Genomic DNA, 15,665 nt, shown 5'->3' with positions numbered 1-15,665 from the left:
CATTGGAACCTTTTACCTGGTCTCGGGTCTCGGGTCTCGGGTCTCCGGTCTCTGGGCCCAGGTCTCTCTCCCTGTTTCTTCCTCTTCTGATGATTCTCCCTCCCCATTTCTCTCCTCTTTGTCACCCCCCTCTCCTTTCTCCTTTGCAGACTTGTCTGTTTTGGTATCTTTAAAAAAGTAAAAAGTAGTTGCATCATCCTTCTCTCTCTTCACCTCTCTATCTTCTCCTGTCTCTGAAGGTTCACCTCTCTATCTTCTCCTGTCTCTGAAGGTTCACCTCTCTATCTTCTCCTGTCTCTGAAGGTTCACCTCTCTATCTTCTCCTGTCTCTGAAGGTTCTCCTCTCTATCTTCTCCTGTCTCTGAAGGTTCACCTCTCTATCTTCTCCTGTCTCTGAAGGTTCACCTCTCTATCTTCTCCTGTCTCTGAAGGTTCACCTCTCTATCTTCTCCTGTCTCTGAAGGTTCACCTCTCTATCTTCTCCTGTCTCTGAAGGTTCACCTCTCTATCTTCTCCTGTCTCTGAAGGATCACCTCTCTATCTTCTCCTGTCTCTGAAGGATCACCTCTCTATCTTCTCCTGTCTCTGAAGGATCACCTCTCTATCTTCTCCTGTCTCTGAAGGATCACCTCTCTATCTATCTCTATCCTGTCTCAGTTCCAGGTTCCTTATCTACTTCCTCCCTCCTCTGTCTCAGAATCTGTCTCAGTTCCAGGTTCCTTATCTACTTCCTCCCTCCTCTGTCTCAGAATCTGTCTCAGTTCCAGGTTCCTTGTCTACTTCCTCCTCATCTTTCTTTTCCACATGGTACGATTCATCTCGTCTTCCTCTATCCACTTTCTCTTTCTACTATTTTCCATCTGTTGAAGATGGACCGTCATCCCCTGCTTCTCCAACCTCCTCAGCTTTATCCGGTGCCTCATCCTACTCCTTCTCTCTCCCCTTCCCCTCTCCATCCTTCATTTCTCCAGGACCAGGTTCTCCAGACTTCCCTGTAGCTTGGTCTCCAGGCTCTTCTCACCAACCACACTGTCTGAGTCCTCCTCTGTGGTTTTAGTAATATCTTCGTTGTTATCACCTTGTTCCTCTGTGGTAATCCTCTTAGTAATATCTTCGTTATTATCACCTTGTTCCTCGGTGGTAATCCTCTTAGTAATATCTTCCTTGTTCTCACCTTGTTCCTCGGTGGTTTTAGTAACATCTTCCTTGTTATCAGCGTGTTCCTCTGTGATTTTAGTAATATCTTCGTTGTTATCACCTTGTTCCTCTGTGGTTTTAGTAATATCTTCGTTGTTATCACCTTGTTCCTCTGTGGTTTTAGTAATATCTTCCTTGTTATCACCTTGTTCCTCTGTGGTAATCCTCTTAGTAACATCTTCGTTGTTATCACCTTGTTCCTCTGTGGTTTTAGTAATATCTTCCTTGTTATCACCTTGTTCCTCTGTGGTAATCCTCTTAGTAACATCTTCGTTGTTATCACCTTGTTCCTCTGTGGTTTTAGTAACATCTTTGTTGTTATCACCTTGTTCCTCTGTGGTTTTAGTAACATCTTCGTTGTCATCACCTTGTTCCTCTGTGGTTTTAGTAATATCTTCGTTGTCATCACCTTGTTCCTCTGTGGTTTTAGTAATATCTTCGCTGTTATCACCTTGTTCCTCTGTGGTTTTAGTAATATCTTCGTTGTTATCACCTTGTTCCTCAGTGATTTTAGTAATATCTTCCTTGTTATCACCTTGTTCCTCTGTGGTTTTAGTAATATCTTCGTTGTTATCACCTTGTTCCTCGGTGGAGTTCTCAGCTACTGCAGTCTCCTCCTCTTCAACTTTTTCTCCCTCTGGACTCTCCTCTGTGTCAGTAGATTTACTGTCCTCCGTTGGCATCTGAAATTAATTGTACAATAACAACTGAATATGATTATATTATCGTGAGCCTTTCAGACACAATATGTTGAACATTCAAACAGTTGGAATTGTATTTGAGCTATAGATAATATACAAAATAATGTACACTTTTTTTATTAAAAGCCTGAAACTTGGTACACGTGTACAGTAGTAAGCAATATATGCAAGTGTGAGGTGTGTCTAACCTCTTCAGAGGACAGGTCACTGTGTGGAGAGGTGTGTCTAACCTCTTCAGAGGTCAGGTCACTGTGTAGAGAGGTGTCTAACCTCTTCAGTGGACAGGTCACTGTGTGTAGAGGTGTGTTTAACCTCTTCAGAGGTCAGGTCACTCTGTAGAGAGGTGTCTAACCTCTTCAGTGGACAGGTCACTGTGGAGAGGGGTGTGTCTAACCTCTTCAGTGGACAGGTCACTGTGTGGAGGGGTGTGTCTAACCTCTTCAGTGGACAGGTCACTCTGTGGAGAGAGGTGTCTAACCTCTTCAGTGGACAGGTCACTCTGTGTAGAGGTGTGTTTAACCTCTTCAGTGGACAGGTCACTGTGTGTAGAGGTGTGTCTAACCTCTTCAGTGGACAGGTCACTGTGTGTAGAGGTGTGTCTAACCTCTTCAGTGGACAGGTCACTGTGTGGAGACAGGTCTGCATCCTCTAAAGGGCCTTCATCAGTCTGCACCTCCCCGTCTGCATCAGAGGAAGGAGGTTGTTACTAACCAGCCGTAGCACAACACTGACACCTCATGGTATTAACACAGACACAGACAGTACACATAGGGAACATTATTCATGGGGAAAAGCAGCCCTTCAGACAGCACAGCTCATAGGAGTAGATCTCAGAGTGGCAGGGCTGCCATTTGGGCTGAAAATAAGACCCTGGAATGTGGCTTTAAAAACATATGATCTCATTATTAATAACATATATTTAGATATTATCTCATTATTAATAACATATTTAGATATGATCTCATTATTAACAACATATATTTAGATATTATCTCATTATTAACATATATTTAGATATTATCTCATTATTAACATATATTTAGATATGATCTCATTATTAACATATATTTAGATATTATCTCATTATTAACATATATTTAGATATTATCTCATTATTAATAACATATATTTAGATATGATCTCATTAATAACATATATTTAGATATGATCTCATTAATAACATATATTTAGATATTATCTCATTATTAATAACATATATTTAGATATTATCTCATTATTAACATATATTTAGATATGATCTCATTATTAACATATATTTAGATATTATCTCATTATTAACATATATTTAGATATTATCTCATTATTAATAACATATATTTAGATATGATCTCATTAATAACATATATTTAGATATGATCTCATTAATAACATATATTTAGATATTATCTCATTATTAATAACATATATTTAGATATTATCTCATTATTAATAACATATATTTAGATATTATCTCATTATTAATAACATATATTTAGATATTATCTCATTATTAACATATATTTAGATATTATCTCATTATTAACATATATTTAGATATTATCTCATTATTAATAACATATATTTAGATATTATCTCATTATTAATAACATATATTTAGATATTATCTCATTATTAACATATATTTAGATATGATCTCATTATTAATAACATATATTTAGATATGATCTCATTATTAACATATATTTAGATATGATCTCCTTATTAACATATATTTAGATATGATCTCATTATTAACATATATTTAGATATGATCTCATTATTAACATATATTTAGATATTATCTCATTATTAATAACATATATTTAGATATGATCTCATTAATAACATATATTTAGATATTATCTCATTATTAACATATATTTAGATATTATCTCATTATTAACAACATATATTTAGATATTATCTCATTATTAACAACATATATTTAGATATTATCTCATTATTAACATATATTTAGATATTATCTCATTATTAACAACATATATTTAGATATTATCTCATTATTATTAACATATATTTAGATATTATCTCATTATTAACAACATATATTTAGATATTATCTCATTATTAACAACATATATTTAGATATTATCTCATTATTAATAACATATATTTAGATATTATCTCATTATTAACAACATATATTTAGATATTATCTCATTATTAATAACATATATTTAGATATTATCTCATTATTATTAACATATATTTAGATATGATCTCATTATTAACAACATATATTTAGATATTATCTCATTATTAATAACATATATTTAGATATTATCTCATTATTAATAACATATATTTAGATATTATCTCATTATTATTAACATATATTTAGATATGATCTCATTATTAATAACATATATTTAGATATGATCTCATTATTAACATATATTTAGATATTATCTCATTATTAACATATATTTAGATATGATCTCATTATTAATAACATATATTTAGATATTATCTCATTATTAACATATATTTAGATATGATCTCATTATTAATAACATATATTTAGATATTATCTCATTATGAACATATATTTAGCTCAGTAAAAAATAACATTTGCACAGTTTTACAATTGTATTGACACTAATTCTGTGTTTTTTGAGTAATTTGTTTAAGATTCGTACATAAAATAACATTAAAGGCTCTGATAAACTAGACAATTACATGCTTGTTTTAAGTACTTGATGTGCAAGGATTTGAATTATAACAGAGAAATGTTTAAAAAATTACCACCACAAAATTAAGTGTTACATATTTTTTGGGGGGTGTTTAATAATAATAATAATAATAAAAGTCAAAAGCAGTTTGACAAAAATGTTACTTTGCAGATTAGACTAGATTACGAAAGGCATTTAATGCATTTTAAATGCTCAACTGATTGAAGTTCAGCAGCAAAGATGAGACAGCCACAGCAGTAATGGGTCTTCTCTGAATATTTTATGGAAATGTTTTTACATTCATGAACACTAGCTATTCCTCCCAACCAACCACACAGACACACTGTAAGAGTTAACATGACTACAAACTCTGAACATTTTAATGTCATTTAGTATGGGGAGTGGAGGGGGTGAGGGGGGGTTGTGTCTCATAAAAATGCTAAATCAAATTAAATACAACATTTAAAAAAATATATATCTCCCCTTCATTAAATCCATTAGATCTGGCTGGGTATTGAAGACTGGATGACGAGGTACTTTGGTGTCTGCTTCCCTCAGACAGACATAGGATGTGTTCCAAACGGCACACTATTCCCTACATAGTGCACTACTTTTGACCAGGGCCCATTGAACTCTAGTTAAAAGTAGTGAACTATGTAGGGAAATAAGGGGTTGCGAATTGGGTAACAGACATACGGTTCAACTACAGAGCTTCTCAGTGTAGTCAAGATATCAGACCCTGGCTAATTTACATAGCTAGGCTGCGCTGGTGAAGTCATTATCTGTTGAAAGCAGGGAATACCGGACAGGAGCAATATTCTGCTTATCTGCTACTCTTGTAAATTGATGTCACTGTATTTCACTATGATATGAGCTATAGGGGTTAATTTGGTTTTCGTAGGAAAACCTACGATAAAACTTTCTGTCAATCCTCAGTATATTTTGACAGTTAAAAGCAACAAAAAAAATGGTTCACTCGGGTGAGGATGTATTTTTTTGCGATGTGTGTTTATAAAATTGTTTTTTTTTTAAACAACAACTTTTCTCTGACAAACAAGACGGTTGTGTCAACAACACCCGGAAGAGCAGTTTAATGGAGATGAACAGGAAGTGTAAAGGACAGTTTAATGGAGATGAACAGGAAGTGTAAAGGACAGTTTAATGGAGATGAACAGGAAGTGTAAAGAACAGTTTAATGGAGATGAACAGGAAATGTAAAGAACCGTTTAATGGAGATGAACTGGAAGTGTAAAGAACAGTTTAATGGAGATGAACAGGAAGTGTAATCCATTCCATTTCCTTACTAGGCTTTGGTGTTGCTTTGGTTTCCTTGTCTAATGCCTTTAACCACACCTGAAAACATCACCGAGACAACCACTGCCCTTAACACCACCAGGTAGCAAACAAGACGGTTGAAGACACCTGAAGGCGTCACCCAAGACAACCACTGCTCTTAACACCACCAGGTAGCAAACAAGACTGTTGACAACACCTGAAGACACCACCGAGACAACCACTGACCTTAACACCACCAGGTAGCAAACAAGACGGTTGAAGACACCACCGAGACAACCACTGCCCTTAACACTACCAGGTAGCAAACAAGACGGTTGAAAACACCTGAAGGCACCACTGAGACAACCACTGCTCTTAACACTACCAGGTAGCAAACAAGACAGTTGAAAACACCTGAAGACACCACCGAGACAACCACTGACCTTAACACCACCAGGTAGCAAACAAGACGGTTGACAACACCTGAAGACACCACCGAGACAACCACTGACCTTAACACCACCAGGTAGCAAACAAGACAGTTGAAAACACCTGAAGACACCACCGAGACAACCACTGACCTTAACACCACCAGGTAGCAAACAAGACGGTTGACAACACCTGAAGACACCACCGGGACAACCACTGCCCTTAACACCACCAGGTAGCAAACAAGACGGTTGAAGACACCACCGAGACAACCACTGCCCTTAACACCACCAGGTAGCAAACAAGACAGTTGAAAACCCCTGAAGATGGATCATTAAGGTATATTAATCTATGTCGTCCAGTCAGGTGCTTTAGTGTGATTTGTCCAATCCCTTTAAATCAAGAAGAGGAACATACACTGCTCTTAACACCAGGTATCAACATGGTAACAACACGCTAACTGAAACACACCAACAACACGTTGTCACGGGTATTTCTGGATTAGATTAGAATTACAGCCTACTGTGGCTGAGTGAAGTCCAACTGAACGTCCAATCTGCATTATACAGTCAACAACACAACACTATTAGAGGGTGTAGGCGGAATCAGACCTGGGTTCAAATACTATTTGAAATCTTTCAAATACATCCACGCGTTTCCTCTATCTCGCCTGGAGTGCCAAGTAGGTTGGGTTTGCCGTTTTGGGATTTTTTTCGATTGGTCCATTATGCCAAGAAAGCTCAATCAAAGACCAGCGAAAGTATTTGAAATAATTTAAAATAATATTTAAACCCAGTTTTGGTGTAAATAGTGAATTGTGAAGTCCTCTCTCCCTCTCTCGCTTTGCTCTGGGAGGATGACAGAGTAGACTGGGTAATGACACCACAGGGAATTATTCTACTATCTGACTAGACTGGATAATGACACCACAGGGAATTATTCTACTATCTGACTAGACTGGGTAATGACACCACAGGGAATTATTCTACTATCTGACTAGACTGGGTAATGACACCACAGGGAATTATTCTACTATCTGACTAGACTGGGTAATGACACCACAGGGAATTATTCTACTATCTGACTAGACTGGGTAATGACACCACAGGGAATTATTCTACTATCTGACTAGACTGGGTAATGACACCACAGGGAAATATTCTACTATCTGACTAGACTGGGTAATGACACCACAGGGAAATATTCTACTATCTGACTAGACTGGGTAATGACACCACAGGGAAATATTCTACTATCTGACTAGACTGGGTAATGACACCACAGGGAATTATTCTACTATCTGACTAGACTGGGTAATGCCACATGCAAAACGCAAAAGTGGGACGGCCTCCGATTCAAAATGACACCAGCCTCCTGTGTGGAGATGGGAAGCCGTCTGTGTGTCACCTAAAAAACGTTGGTTACCAGATCAGCGTGACAGGCAAACCTCTAGTCTCTTAATCCCCTAATCGACCTTCAAAGGGTCATCAGAAACCTTTGCTTTCTGAATGGAGAGATGAAGGGGATCACGTTAAGTCCTGTTTCCTGTCTGCCATGTTGTCTAACGTCTAAGACACTCCTCACTGTAACATGTAACAGCAACACTAATGGCACCGTATTCACTATATAGTGCACTACTTCTGAGCTGGGCCCATAGGGCTCTGGTTGAAACAAGTGCACTAGGTAAGGAACAGGGTGCTACTGCACACTGACTACTGTCCACTGACTACACCCTGCCTACTGTACTCTGACTACACCCTGCCTACTGTCCACTCTGACTACACCCTGCCTACTGTACTCTGACTACACCCTGTCTAATGTCCACTCTAACTACACCCTGCCTACTGTCCACTGACTACACCCTGTCTAATGTCCACTATAACTACACCCTGCCTACTGTCCACTGACTACACCCTGCCTACTGTCCACTCTGACTACACCCTGCCTACTGTCCACTGACTACACCCTGTCTAATGTCCACTCTAACTACACCCTGCCTACTGTCCACTGACTACACCCTGCCTACTGTCCACTGACTACACCCTGCCTACTGTCCACTCTGACTACACCCTGCCTACTGCCCACTGACTACACCCTGCCTACTGCACACTGACTACACCCTGCCTACTGTCCACTGACTACACCCTGCCTACTGCACACTGACTACACCCTGCCTACTGCACACTGACTACACCCGGCCTACTGTCCACTGACTACACCCTGCCTACTGCACACTGACTACACCCTGCCTACTGTCCACTCTGACTACACCCTGCCTACTGCCCACTGACTACACCCTGCCCTACTGCACACTGACTGCACACACCCTGCCTACTGTCCACTGACTACACCCTGCCTACTGTACACTGACTACACCCTGCCTACTGTACACTGACTACACCCTGCCTACTGTCCACTGACTACACCCTGCCTACTGTCCACTGACTACACCCTGCCTACTGTCCACTGACTACACCCTGCCTACTGTCCACTCTGACTACACCCTGCCTACTGTCCACTGACTACACCCTGCCTACTGTACACTGACTACACCCTGCCTACTGTCCTCTGACTACACCCTGCCTACTGTCCACTGACTACACCCTGCCTACTGTCCTCTGACTACACCCTGCCTACTGCATACTGACTACACCCTGCCTACTGTCCACTCTGACTACTCCCTGCCTACTGTCCACTGACTACACCCTGCCTACTGTACACTGACTACACCCTGCCTACTGTATACTGACTACACCCTGCCTACTGTCCTCTGACTACACCCTGCCTACTGTCCACTGACTACACCCTGACTACTGTCCTCTGACTACACCCTGCCTACTGCACACTGACTACACCCTGCCTACTGCACACTGACTACACCCGGCCTACTGTCCACTGACTACACCCTGCCTACTGCACACTGACTACACCCTGCCTACTGTCCACTCTGACTACACCCTGCCTACTGCCCACTGACTACACCCTGCCTACTGCACACTGACTACACCCTGCCTACTGTCCACTGACTACACCCTGCCTACTGTACACTGACTACACCCTGCCTACTGTACACTGACTACACCCTGCCTACTGTCCACTGACTACACCCTGCCTACTGTCCACTGACTACACCCTGCCTACTGTCCACTGACTACACCCTGCCTACTGTCCACTCTGACTACACCCTGCCTACTGTCCACTGACTACACCCTGCCTACTGTACACTGACTACACCCTGCCTACTGTCCACTGACTACACCCTGCCTACTGTCCTCTGACTACACCCTGCCTACTGCATACTGACTACACCCTGCCTACTGTCCACTCTGACTACTCCCTGCCTACTGTCCACTGACTACACCCTGCCTACTGTCCTCTGACTACACCCTGCCTACTGTCCACTGACTACACCCTGCCTACTGCACACTGACTACACCCTGCCTACTGTCCACTGACTACACCCTGCCTACTGTACACTGACTACACCCTGCCTACTGTATACTGACTACACCCTGCCTACTGTCCACTCTGACTACTCCCTGCCTACTGTCCTCTGACTACACCCTGCCTACTGCATACTGACTACACCCTGCCTACTGTACACCGACTACACCCTGCCTACTGTCCACTGACTACACCCTGCCTACTGTCCACTGACTACACCCTGCCTACTGTCCACTGACTACACCCTGCCTACTGTCCACTGTCTACACCCTGCCTACTGCATACTGACTACACCCTGCCTACTGTACACTGACTACACCCTGCCTACTGTCCACTGACTACACCCTGTCTACTGTCCACTCTGACTACACCCTGTCTACTGTACACCGACTACACCCTGCCTACTGTCCACTGACTACACCCTGTCTACTGTACACTGACTACACCCTGTCTACTGTACTCTGACTACACCCTGTCTACTGTACACCGACTACACCCTGTCTACTGTACACTGACTACACCCTGTCTACTGTCCACCGACTACACCCTGCCTACTGTCCACTCTGACTACACCCTGCCTACTGTCCACTCTAGCTACTCCCTGCCTACTGTCCACTGACTACACCCTGCCTACTGTCCACCGACTACACCCTGCCTACTGTCCACCGACTACACCCTGCCTACTGTCCACTGACTACACCCTGCCTACTGTCCACTGACTACACCCTGTCTACAACCAGGGTACTGTCCACTGAACACCCTGCCTACTGTACACTGACTACACCCTGCCTACTGTACACTGACTACACCCTGCCTACTGTCCACTGACTACACCCTGCCTACTGTCCACTGACTACACCCTGCCTACTGGTACCCCTGCCTACTGGTCTGACTACACCCTGCCTACTGTCCACTGACTACACCCTGCCTACTGTACACTGACTACACTTCCTGCCACTGTCCTCTGACTAACCCTGCCTACTGTCCACTGAACCCTGCCTACTGTCCTCTAAGTTCTGACTACACCCTGCCTACTGTCCACTCTGACTTCTCCTGCCTACTGTCCACTGTGCCTACTGTACACTGACTACACCCTGCCGACCTGACTACACCCTGCCTACTGTCCTCTGAAAACACCATGCCTACTTCCACTTCCTTTCCTATTGACACCCTGCCTACTAATGTTATCCATTCTGACTATACAATAGTTGGTTGGGAAACTGGCACTGACTACACCCTGCCTGGAATGTTCTGACTACACCCTAAAGCCTACTGCCCACTGAAAATTCCACTGCCTACTGCACACTGACTACACCCTGCCTACTGTCCACTGAATAACACCCTGCCTACTGTACACTGACTACACCCTGCCTACTGTACACTGACTACACCCTGCCTACTGTCCACTGACTACACCCCTGCCTACTGTCCACTGACTACATTGCCTACTGTCCACTGACTACACCCTGCCTACTGTACTCTGACTACACCCTGCCTACTGTCCACTGACTACACCCTGCCTACTGTACACTGACTACACCCTGCCTACTGTCCACTGACTACACCCTGCCTACTGTCCTCTGACTACACCCTGCCTAACTGACTACACCCTGCCTACTGTCCACTCTGACTAAACCCTGCCTACTGTCCACTGACTACACCCTGCCTACTGTCCTCTGACTACACCCTGCCTACTGTCCACTGACTACACCCTGCCTATTGCACACTGACTACACCCTGCCTACTGTCCACGACTACACCCTGCCTACTGTACACTGACTACACCCTGCCTACTGTATACTGACTGCCTACTGTCCACTCTGACTACACCCTGCCTACTGTCCTCTGACTACACCCTGCCTACTGCATACTGACTACACCCTGCCTACTGTAACCGACTACACCCTGAACTGTCCACTGACTAACCCTAGCCTACTGTCCACTGACTACACCCTGCCTACTGTCCACTGACTACACCCTGCCTACTGTCCACTGACTACACCCTGGTCCACTGTCTACACCCTGCCTACTGCATACTGGTAACCACTGTACAAAGGCCTACTGTCCACTGACTACACCCTGCTCACTGTCCACTCTGACAACACCCTGTCTACTGTGACTACACCCTGCCTACTGTCCACTGACTACACCCTGTCTACTGTACACTGACTACACCCTGTCTACTGTACTCTGACTAACCCCTGTCTACTACACCGCTACACCCACTAGGCTACACCCTGTCTACTGTCCACCGACTACAGGCTACTGTCCACTCTAACACCACTGCCTACTGTCCACTCTAGCTACCCCTGCCTACTGTCCACTGACTACCCCTGCCTACTGTCCACCGACTAACCCTGCCTACTGCTAGGGGCTGTCCACTGACTACACCCTGCCTAGGCTAGGCTGTCTACTTCCACCGACTCCCACTGCCTACTGTTCTGTTACACCCTGCCTACTGTCCACTCTAGCTACTCCCTGCCTACTGTACACAGACTACTCCCTGCCTACTGTCCACTGACTACACCCTGCCTACTGTACACAGACTACTCCCTGCCTACTGTAGTAAACCCAACAACCAGGGTTGATAAACCCGTAGTGTTGCTGCAGTGATACTACAACTACAGGCAGTTAGAAACAGTTGAGTTCTACCAGGTCCCATCAGGGTTGATAAACCCGTAGTGTCGCTGCAGTGATACTACAACTACAGGCAGTTAGAAAATGCTTTCTTCCTGCTTTGTAACACACAGAAATATGGTTTAAACCCAAAGCCTGATCACAACAGAAGTTCAGAAAACAACTGAGCTTCAACCCATCCTCGGCCCTGTCGCTTTAAAAAAAAAACACATTCCTACTTCCATTCCTTTTTCTATTGAATGTTAATGTTATTCATTCTCTATACAATAGTTGGTTGGGAAAATGGCATTGACCATGGAATGTTGCTGTATCCTTCAGGGTTCTAAAGTGCTAATTGGTTGACATGAAAACCCACTGAACCTGGTTCTATTCACAGCAAGAGGTGTTGTTCCACTAGGCTAGGTCTGTGAATAAAACCCACTAGGCTCTGTCATTGGGTTTTATTTAATATATATATATATTTAACTAGGCTAGGCGAGTCAGTTAAGAATAAATTCCTTATTTTACAATGGACGGGCCTCCCCAGGCCCAAACCCTCCCTTAACCCGGACTACGCGTGACAATTGTCGAGCCGCACCATTGGGACTCTCGATCACGGCCGGGTTGTGATACAGCCCAAGAAACCGAACCAGGCTGTCTGTAGTGACTTGGCCACGAGCACTGAGATGCAGTGCCTTAGACCACAGCGCCAGAGATCTGTTTATATTCGTAATAGACAAAAGGGACATTTAGGAATAGCATGTAGGTAGTTCTAATGTACAGATCCATTATCACGTAAACTCCTTCCTAGTGGTTAGAGCGTTAAACTGGTAACCAAAAGGTTCATCAAATCCCAGAGCTGAAAGAAAAATCTGCTGTTCTTAACAGGCAGTTAACCCACTAGGCTCTTTCGTTAACCCACTAGGCTCTGTCGTTAACCTGTTAGGCTGTAACCCACCTGGTTTTCTGAGCAACCCACTGTTAGGTGTAACCCACTAGGCTAGGCTGTCGTTAACCCACTAGGCTAGGCTGTCGTTAACCCACTAGGCTAGGCTGTCGTTATCCCACTAGGCTAGGCTGTCGTTATCCCACTAGGCAGGGCTGTCGTTAACCCACTAGGCTAGGCTGTCGTTAACCCACTAGGCTAGGCTGTCGCAACCCACTAGGCTCTGTCGTTAACCCACTAGGCTAGGCTGTGTAAACTAGGCTCTGGTTAACCCACTGAGGCAGGCCTCGTTAACCCACTAGGTTAGGCTGTAAACACTAGGTTTTCTGTTAACCCACTAGGCTTTCCAACTGTTAGGATGTCGTTAACACCTGGCTGGGCTTTTCTAGGCTAGTCTTAACCCACTAGGCTAGGCTGTCGTTAACCCACTAGGCTCGGATGTAAACTAGGCTGGTTTTAACCCACTAGGCAGGCTGTCTTTAACCAACTAGGTTAGGCTGATGTAAACACTAGGCTGGTTTTCTGAGCAACCTTTCCACCCACTGTTATGATGTAAACCCACCTGGCTAGCAACCTTTCCAACTGTCGTTGTAAATAATAATTTGTTCTTTAACTGACTTGCCTGGTTAAATAAAGGTAAAAAACTGTGGAATGATGTAAACCCTGGTTTTCATTAATATCTAGACATTTAACTGTTAGGCAGATGTAAACACCTGGTTTTCTGCTTATCTTAAACCTTTCAAAACTGTTATGATGTAAACACCTGGTTTTCTGAGCAACCTTTCCAACTGTTAGGATGTAAACACCTGGTTTTCTGAGCAACCTTTCCAACTGTTATGATGTAAACACCTGGTTTTCTGAGCAACCTTTCCAACTGTTATGATGTAAACACCTGGTTTTCTGAGCAACCTTTCCAACTGTTATGATGTAAACACCTGGTTTTCTGAGCAACCTTTCCAATTGTTATGATGTAAACACCTGGTTTTCTGAGCAACCTTTCCAACTGTTATGATGTAAACACCTGGTTTTCTGAGCAACCTTTCCAACTGTTATGATGTAAACACCTGGTTTTCTGAGCAACCTTTCCAACTGTTATGATGTAAACACCTGGTTTTCTGAGCAACCTTTCCAACTGTTATGATGTAAACACCTGGTTTTCTCAGCAACCTTTCCAACTGTTAGGATGTAAACACCTGGTTTTCTGAGCAACCTTTCCAACTGTTATGATGTAAACACCTGGTTTTCTGAGCAACCTTTCCAACTGTTATGATGTAAACACCTGGTTTTCTGAGCAACCTTTCCAATTGTTATGATGTAAACACCTGGTTTTCTGAGCAACCTTTCCAACTGTTAGGATGTAAACACCTGGTTTTCTGAGCAACCTTTCCAATTGTTATGATGTAAACACCTGGTTTTCTGAGCAACCTTTCCAACTGTTATGATGTAAACACCTGGTTTTCTGAGCAACCTTTCCAATTGTTATGATGTAAACACCTGGTTTTCTGAGCAACCTTTCCAATTGTTATGATGTAAACACCTGGTTTTCTGAGCAACCTTTCCAACTGTTATGATGTAAACACCTGGTTTTCTGAGCAACCTTTCCAATTGTTATGATGTAAACACCTGGTTTTCTGAGCAACCTTTCCAATTGTTATGATGTAAACACCTGGTTTTCTGAGCAACCTTTCCAATTGTTATGATGTAAACACCTGGTTTTCTGAGCAACCTTTCCAATTGTTATGATGTAAACACCTGGTTTTCTGAGCAACCTTTCCAACTGTTAGGACATGCCAGCACATGGTAGCTCCAGCACATGTAGTAGCTCCAGAACATGGTAGCTCCAGCACATGTAGTAGCTCCAGAACATGGTAGCACCAGCACATGGTAGCTCCAGAACATGGTAGCACCAGAACATGGTAGCTCCAGCACATGGTAGCTCCAGAACATGGTAGCTCCAGAACATGGTAGCTCCAGAACCAGAACATGGTAGCTCCAGCACATGGTAGCTCCAGCACATGGTAGCTCCAGAACACAGCACCAAAACACGGTAGCACCAGAACATGGTAGCTCCAGCACATGGTAGCAGCAGCACATGGTAGCTCCAGCACATGGTAGCTCCAGCACATGGTAGCAGCAGCACATGGTAGCTCCAGCACATGGTAGCTCCAGAACATGGTAGCACCAGAACATGGTAGCTCCAGCACATGGTAGCACCAGCCGAGTGAGCCTCTCTCTTTAGTACCAGTGAAGTGAGTTCACAAACAACTGAAAAGTATTCATCTTTAAGAAGTAGTTTTCACATACAACAAAAAATAAAAAATAAACATGTGGTACAATGTCTATTTTGATTGGTCGACGTGATGT

General features: G+C 43.0%; 1 protein-coding gene across 1 annotated transcript; it reads right to left on the bottom strand.

Moving 5' to 3' along the window:
• Positions 1-529: 529 nt before the first annotated feature.
• Positions 530-2,521, bottom strand: LOC124021484 (uncharacterized protein DDB_G0290685-like). Its single transcript, XM_046336685.1, has 3 exons — positions 2,503-2,521; positions 1,733-1,880; positions 530-1,432 (listed from the first exon to the last, which is right to left on the bottom strand). The coding sequence occupies exons 2-3, from the start codon at positions 1,878-1,880 to the stop codon at positions 960-962; spliced, it is 621 nt and encodes a 206-aa protein (XP_046192641.1). The 5' UTR covers positions 2,503-2,521; the 3' UTR covers positions 530-959.
• Between the last annotated feature and the right edge of the window lie 13,144 nt (positions 2,522-15,665).

This window comes from Oncorhynchus gorbuscha, unplaced genomic scaffold (genome assembly GCF_021184085.1).
Source record: "Oncorhynchus gorbuscha isolate QuinsamMale2020 ecotype Even-year unplaced genomic scaffold, OgorEven_v1.0 Un_scaffold_1127, whole genome shotgun sequence".
In the NCBI taxonomy this organism is placed as follows: domain Eukaryota; kingdom Metazoa; phylum Chordata; class Actinopteri; order Salmoniformes; family Salmonidae; genus Oncorhynchus; species Oncorhynchus gorbuscha.
Note: the sequence above shows the minus strand (reverse complement) of the source record. Positions and strands in the feature narration are given on the sequence as shown.